This window comes from Etheostoma cragini, chromosome 3, assembly GCF_013103735.1.
Source record: "Etheostoma cragini isolate CJK2018 chromosome 3, CSU_Ecrag_1.0, whole genome shotgun sequence".
NCBI classification, from domain to species: Eukaryota; Metazoa; Chordata; class Actinopteri; order Perciformes; family Percidae; genus Etheostoma; species Etheostoma cragini.
This window is the reverse complement of record NC_048409.1, coordinates 7247456-7255896: the sequence shown is the minus strand read 5'-3', so window position 1 is coordinate 7255896 and position 8441 is coordinate 7247456. Positions and strand designations below refer to the sequence as shown.

Here is an 8441-nt window from a genome sequence, read left to right as displayed (position 1 = left end):
AGGATTAAAATATGAATGACTAAACAGATATTAATGAAGAAGTTCCCCAGCACATTGGCCAGGAGTCCTTCTTGATGCACTACTGTCTCAAACATGTCTCTCAGATAAGGCTGAGGGTGATGGGAATGTCTTGCTGTTTTCTTCATTTTATATCATGTTGCCCTCCATACTACTATGTGCTAACGTTAGCGCCATCGAGCCTCAATGATTGGCTATGAATTAATGCAGAATGCTGAATCTGTTGAGTTGTCTTAGTCGTGCGTCAAATGCAACGTACAGTAGATGTATTCCCATCCATTTAGAGTGAATATGGTATTGATGACGTAAACAATAATAAGGATAACTCCAGTGAAATTATGTGAGAGTTGAGAACTAGATTAGGACTGGATTAATCCTGATTCTGGTGTCCAGTTTGGCCCCAGGTGTGTCTGTTAAAACACAGACTGAGACAAGTTCTTTCTAGCTAAATTTCCATCCACTTGTCAATTGAATCACAGTAGGCCTATCTGAAAAAAAAAAACTCATGCGAATAAAGCTGGTGGAACTGTTGACGCTTCATTAAGATCAACGGGAAACCTAGCTAACAGGTGAAGAACACACCAAAACCACTAGAGACCACACCAAAACCACTAGCTAACTTACTTTAAATGTGAAGAACTATAGACCAAAAACAGGCTTAAGTGAACTCACAACATGAGTTATACGACTTACAGTTCTCAAAGACGCACACACACAATCTCAGCTGGTTATCCTCCGGACAGCTTGTCTCTTTTTCCTTTCTCTCACTTTTCTCTCCGTGTAGCGTGCGCACCCGCTCGCGGTGTGTGGCGCGTGTCCGCGCTATTGTCATGACAACCTCTTGTAAAACTAAAGTAACGAGCCAATTTTGTAAAATGTAAGGAGTAGAAAGTACCGATATTTGTGTTAAAATGTAAGGAGTAGAAGTAAAAAGTCGCCACAAAAATAAATAGTAAAGTAAAGTAGAAATATCAGAAAAATCTACTTGAGTACAGTAACAAAGTACTTGTACTTCGTTACTTCCCATCTCTGGCCTGCAGCTAGGGAGAGTGCCCACCCTCTGGAAGACATCCTACATTGTTCCGGTTCCCAAGAAGAACAAGCCCAGCGAGCTGAACAACTTCCAACTGATGGCACTTGCTTCACACCTGATGAAGACATTGGAGTGGTTCAGACCCCAGGTACAAAACGCACAGGACCGCCTGCAAACCAGCCAGACGTTGGTGTGGAGGATGCTATCCTCTACTAGTACACCGAGTCCACTCCCATCTGGAATAGGGAAGTGGCACAGCGAGGATCCTCTTCTTGGACTTCTCCAGTGCCTTTGATACCATCCTGAACCTCTATACTTCAGGACAAACTGAATAAGATGGTAGTGGACCCCTATCTGTTAGACTGGATCAAGTATTACCTCACTGACAGGCCACATGTCTGACACTGTGTCACATACAGAAGTACGCCAATGACACAGCCATTGTTGGATGTATCAGGGGTGACAGGGAGAAGGAGTATTGTCTGGTCGGGGACTTTCTCTCACTAACTGCCTAGAGCTCAACACCTCTAGGACAAAGGAGCTGGTGATTGACTTTGGGAGGTCCACACCAAGACCGCGACCAGTCCTGCTAGAGGGAGTTGAGGTGGAGGCAGTGCAATCATACATATACCTCGGGATATGGCTGGATAATAAACTGGACAACACACACCAGCTACCTGTACAGAAAGACACAAAGCATGTTGTACTTCCTGAGGACACTGCGGTCCTTTAACATCTGCCTCAAACTGCTGTGGATGTTTTACCAGTCTGTGGTTACCACCATCCTCTTCTGCACTGTAGTGTGCTGGGGGGGCAGCAAATCCAAGAAGCACACCTCCAAACTGATCTGGCAGGCTGGCTCTGTGGTCGGCATGAAGCTGGACTCACTGGATTCAAAAATACATTTTGGAATATTGGTTTGTTTGAGTTTGACAATCGACTAGTGTGGACTTCACTGGAAAACAGGAAATAAACAGAAGCATGCATTAACACAACTTTTATGCCTTTCTGTCACATTTACTGCAGTCAGATTTGCTTTTTTCCCTCGAAAGAAATCTCTTCACATGGGTATGTAGCCTACTGCATAATGTTGTTAATGACATGATGAACATGTTTAGAGGCTAAAAACATGTTTAAAACTTGCCCTGTTGAAGCCTGTTGATTGCTAACGCTAGCAGGAGGATAACACGATGTCGGCAGCACTGATTGTTTTTGTTTTTCTTGTTGCTGACAGCACTCCAAATTTCCAAACAATAGAGCTATGTGTTGAAATCAACCAGAATTCTCTTTTAATAGCAAGAATACTTTCTTTTAGCTTTTGTGGGGTAAAGTCTCATCTAAGTAAAACTTTTAAGTTAAGTTATTATTCTATGTAATTTGCACTTTCATAAATATGTAATATAATGCTATATTTTCAGTTTTAAAACTGATAGTCTTATTTTGTTTACAAATTGCAGATGGAGTCTGGAGATGAGGGGGGGTACTTATTGTTTACATCTTACTTTACATACTTCAGGCTGTTATAGTTAACTCAGGGGAGTATTAATTTATATTTATTTGAATAGGCAATGCACATTAATCAACATTTGTGTAAATGTGTTAGTCAATCAGCTATTTTTCAAGTGTAGTCCGAGTCAGCATCCATGTCTTTATGGTGGGAAGAAAGCGGAGAAAACCCACACAAACACGGGGAGAACATACAAACTCCACACAGAAAGGCCCGGAACAACCTTCATTCGAACCAAGAACCTTCTTGCTTTGAGGAAGGAGTGCCAACCACTTAGAAACCGTGCTGTCCAACGGGAGAAACTGTATGACACCAGGTGGTACAGCCTGAGACATCAATTCTCATTCATATCTCTAGATTTATTTACCCCCCATTTATGCACAAACTATGCATGATGAAATTAAATTATTGCAAATTTTCATCAGCAGCCGCTTAATGCTGCAAAACTATACTTTATTCATATTTTTTCTCCACACAGAACTATTATATAGAACAATGAATTCATAACCAGAAAGAATAAGTAATAATAATAATAATAATAATACATTTTATTTAAAGACGTCTTTATTGGCACTCAAGGACGCCGATAGTATATAAGTATATCTGCCACACCGAGGTAATAGGAATACCATTGTTCTTGCAGACTCACAAAATGATTAAACTTCTTAGCTATGAGGAATTTCTTAGATCTACCCCTGGCACCCACAATAAAGACAATAGCCATAGCACTTCCTGGCACCCACAAAGAATATAAAATGGTAACAAATTCTAAACTTAGAGGAATTCTTCAACTAATGAAATGTCACTCTGAGAGAGAAGAATTGCTAGAATTGGATCTGACCTTATTTGTTACTGGAATAAATATTAAAAGTCAAAATAAAGCAGTACCAATAAACATATAAGGAATTATTTCTACAGCAAAAGGAAAATCACTCAATGGGGGAAATTTGTTGGGAACTCTTTTTATTCAAACATTAACTGGGAATCATCATGGCTTCTACCGTACAAATTTGTGATAAACTGAAAAATTACATTTTAAAATACTGCTCAATATTTATCCCAACAAATCCGTTTCAATATTGGCTGTGGACGATAAATGTGAATTTTGTAAAATTGAAGAAGAAACATCCATACAGCGAAATTTTCTAAATCTCGCCAGCTGTTACACACTTCAGAATTGAATTTCGGAGTTTTTTAGAGTCTTTCCAAATTATTAATAGTAAGAAAAGTATTTATATAGCAAGGAAATGTAATTTCATTTTTTCTTTGTATTGTATTTTCTGTATTTTGTATTTTTTTAATTTCTTTTTGACTTCTTTTTTTTCTCTTTGTGTGCCTTTCTTCTTGCATTTTATTTCTTAAGTGAGGTTGGAAGGTTCTTTAGATGGAGATGAACATCTTTTTGATAGTAAGTACGATGCCGAATTGTTGAAACACTGTATTTGTAAATGTTTGCAAAAAAATAAAAAAGAGACGACGGTCTTATTTTGAAAAGTGCAACCGGAAGTACTGCTTCTCTCTTCTCAGCGGACCAGTCAGTTTGACAGTGGTACTTGAAACGGCTGTATCAGGCTCCATTCTCCCTAACGGTGTACGACTCCGTGAACAGCGTACTATTTGCAGCATGGCATCTGAAGAGCTGGTTAGGAAGCTGCAGTCGCGGCTGACCACTTCGCAGAAGGCTGAGCCGAGGCCGGAGCCCCAACAGAGCCCGGTCCGACCCAAACCGCAGGAGGCCGATGCAGCCTGCGGCGACTCATCCTCCGAGCTGTCCGCCAAACTGACCCGCAGACAGGACATCAACGAGGGCAACGCAGCTCCTCGACTGACCCGCGTCTTCAATCCCTACACGGAGTTCAAGGAGTTCTCCCGCAAGCAGATTAAGGACATGGAGATGATGTTCAAACAGTAAGGCTGCATGCTATGGTTTTCTTTGTTTGTCCATTTAGCTACATAAAACGGTGCGACATGTTTACTTCTAACCCGTGTACCGTTAGTGGGGATTGGGTTGAATGAGCGTGATGAGATTAAGATGCTGCTGACGTGCAGCCTGCCGGTGAACGCACAAACTGACACTGCTCACGATTCAAAGTGAGTCATCCACTCACTGCAGGCCCTGTGTGTTAACGTTAGCTGGCATTTTGTCGTTGCTAGTAACGTAACGTTACATATTATTTACGTATTTACCTTGTTGTGTCGTGAATAATCTTTATATAATATTTGTAACACGAAATCAAATAACGGTGATATACAATTTCAATTAAATGTAATCCGTCAATTCATTTTAATTCAGCCTATTAAAACAGTAATTATTAAAGCTGAAATAGCGATGCAAAGGCCTTCAATGTTAAATTACTGCGTCTGCACGTAGTCAAAAACTGCTCCCAGTACATTAAATATGGCTGACTTTCTGTTGTGTTTAGGTGATGGCTCTAAGAGGCTTTTTGTAAGAATTTCATTCATTTTAGTGAAACATACTGCAAAGGCTTTGTAATTGTGTAGGGGTGCTATAGAGCCCCATTGTTATAACCAAGACCCATAAACCATAGATTTTTACCTGGAATTCTCAATTTCACACTCCCTTAATTTCCTTACATCAATACAGCATTTAAAAGGCTTTTTTTTTTTTTCAAAGAGTCCAGTGCATTGCTCAAACATCATAAATGGCTACACTTCCAGCAAACTTCAGTGAGAACAATGAGGGCAAAATAGCTTCCCTGTTTGAACTGGTCCAGCTCACCTAAAAAAATCAACATAAAATCTGTCAGCGTGTTGTTCATTACCGGGCCTGCTTGTAGCCATTAGGTTATCAACAATATTATCGTCACTTCAAATAGACTGTTAATATTAATGGACAAAGCATCTGGTTCAGTGAAATACTGCACATCCGGAAGTACTTTAAATCTGCATTCTATCTGAATTCCAGCAGGGGGCGACACGCACGGTTGCAAAACGAGGTCGGTTTCTGTAGAAGTCTATGAGAAAGTGACCCACTTGATTTATTACCTCATTAAACATTTTCATAATTAGTTGGTGTGGTTTCAATCACTAGTTTTAAGTTGTCTGCAATACAGAATGATGTTCATTTTTTGAATTTTAAAATTGACCATAAAGCAGGGGGTGTTTTAAGGCATAGCCGGGATGTCATTGACAGTTTGTGGCCTGCCATATACAGAATGTAATATGGCAACTATGGGACAAAGGTGTTTTTAAAACCTAGCAAAGCTAACTCTTACCTCGAATTATGTAGGCTAGCTTTCAGCAGCAGTTGCATCCAAATTGCGTGTGTTACGCTGCGTGTTGGCTCCGTGCTCCGCCGTCCTTTAAAACCCAACAGATCCAGATTTGTTGCGAAACGGCTGCAGCCATGACTGACAGCTGAAGTCACAAGGACCCATGAGATGTACTTAAGATTGCGCAATTTAACAGGATGTAGTTTCTATAAACAGAACCACAAAACCTCTGACCTGTTGACTTCAGGTCTGTCTCCATCCATTATGACATTTTCAAGGTGTAGTGCAGGGAACTATGATTTGCCATGAGCACGGTGTATTATATTTTGAAAATTAACCAAATGTTTTATTTTGTTTCTGTGCTGGACTTCCTGTCTCGCACAATAGGACCTGTGGTGAGATGCTGCAGAGCCCTATGGCATCCCCCAAAAATAGAATCTTTGCGTAGGGCTGGGCAATATATCGATTTTATATCAATATCGTCACATGTGACTAGATATTGTCTTAGATTTTGAATATTGTAATATTGAATATTGTAAGTAATGTAATTTTCTGAACCTACCAGATTGTTCTATATATATTAATATTATTATTATATCGCCCAGGCCTAGCTCTGCGTATCTGCTCCGGTCGGCTGCGGATCATCGGAGCCGGGACCGAGTTAGACCGCAGCCGTTCCGCAGTCAGTGAAAATACACACATATGGCTATAACGTCACAGTCAGTAACCGCCCACCAGTCTATGGGTCCTACCTCGCTCCTCCCTCTCGTCTAAAATTGTCACATCTGAGATACCTGACTATCCTGTTACAGACGTTAACTAGGCTAACATTGACCAGAGACGGTTTCCTCAGTGATGTTGATTGTTTTGGATTCACTGTTTTCAGTCCGGCACGTTTTTGGTGTAGAGCCTTTTTCATTTATTTATTTGGAAAACAAAATTCTAGCTAAGAACATGACGAACACAACCTTTTTTTAAATGACAAATCTTTTATCAAAATAATAGGTTTTCCAATTAGTGCAAACAACAACGGCAACTTTCCCATTTTTTTTATATATATAAATGGCCACCAGCATAGGCTCAACTATCACAACAGTATAGACTAAACAGGGTTTGATCTGCTTTTGGCCGTACAATAAAAACACCAACAAAACACTGTAAGTGTTAAATAAAATCACTTGAGATTGACTGGAAATTCTAAAAGTATCACTTATAAGGCCCAAAGAGAGACGCCTATAAAGACTGTGTGCACATAAGAGGTTTACAAGTTAACCCCTTATTTTTAATTACACAATTTGTACCGGTTGTTTTTGCTCTAGGGAGCCTATATCTCCGCCCAGAGGGAAGAGGAATGAATTCCTCCGAGAGTGGGTGGTTAGAGCTTGACCAAATTGGCCGTGCCTTCTGCAAAACTTGTCTGTCAAAGATCTTTGTGAGAGAGAGCTGCTGGATGCCATTTATCTTGCTGGGCTCTGTAACAATTTTGGTCATCTGTCCAAAATTTTTACAGAGGCCAGCAAGATAAGGACAGATGACTTTTGTTTTTTTATTGAAAATGAATGAATGAATGAAATCCAAACTCAATATAACATCTGTAGAATAAAACCATCAGAGTCTTATCCACATTAAATGAGTTTAGTCTGCACAGGAAATACAATCTGTGCAGGCCCTTTTTGCAGATTCTGGATACTTAGAGGTCATAAGTCCAGTTTTTCCTTCTATTTTCATGTTCCTCTGCAAGAAAAATACTTTTGCGGAGATACTGTGTTGCTGTCAGCAGATATTATGTAATGTTATTTTAATCATATGTTGAAACCCTGCATCCTCCACGACTGCATATATTTCATTATAAACCCAGCCAATGTTTTAGTTCTGGACAGCATGGATAGGCTGATTAAATGCTGTGTTGAGGTGGAGCTGCTCGTTCCTACCCGACTTTCTCCTCCAGGCTCCGTCAACGTACACACTGGTGACATGTCTCCCTAAATGCCACCTCATATTGGAAGTAATTTTGCTAGCGTTAGTTACACATAGGGATGGATGATATGACCTAAAATCCATATTTCGATATACATTGCAGCCTCTTGCGATTATGATATGTAACACAATATATCAATTACAATAGAATAATTTTGGAACAGGTTACATAGACCCTGAAGAAAGCCAAAATGCTAAATGTATTTGGTTTTAAACATTTTTTTCTCTTAATGAAATGAAAACTCTTGTCTTGTTAATAAAGGAACAGATGCTGTGAATTAGGGAAATTCTTCCAGTATTAGGCATGGCTATTTTGAATAAAGACAATAGCCATAGCACAAATACTCAAAATGAAAACATAATAAAGTGCAAAATGAAAGCACAATCATTTTTTTGAATAACAAAGATACTTCCAGTATAAGTAAAACATGTCAACTAAAGAAATTATAAACATTTCTTTACAGTAGTTCCATGTCATATACAGTAAAAAGTGCAACACACACACACACACACACACACAGTGATGTAGTCTAAGTGATACGCAGGTAAACACAATAAACTCATTAACAACGGTCCAGGATTAAAAATGTGCAATGGGGGGTTCCGGGTGAGCAAGATATGGTGTAGGACGCATTTTTCAGAGCTCCTGCAAAATCCGACTTATTTACAAACG

At 39.6% G+C, this 8441-nt stretch overlaps 1 protein-coding gene across 1 annotated transcript in view; it reads left to right on the top strand.

Moving 5' to 3' along the window:
* Positions 1–4069: 4069 nt before the first annotated feature.
* efhd1 (EF-hand domain family, member D1) overlaps positions 4070–8441 on the top strand; it is a 16533-nt gene continuing 12161 nt past the window's right edge. Inside the window, exon 1 of the mRNA XM_034867035.1 lies at positions 4070–4466. Within this exon, the coding sequence (XP_034722926.1) occupies positions 4183–4466 (284 nt within the window). The 5' untranslated portion in view covers positions 4070–4182. The remainder of the gene's footprint in view (positions 4467–8441) is intronic.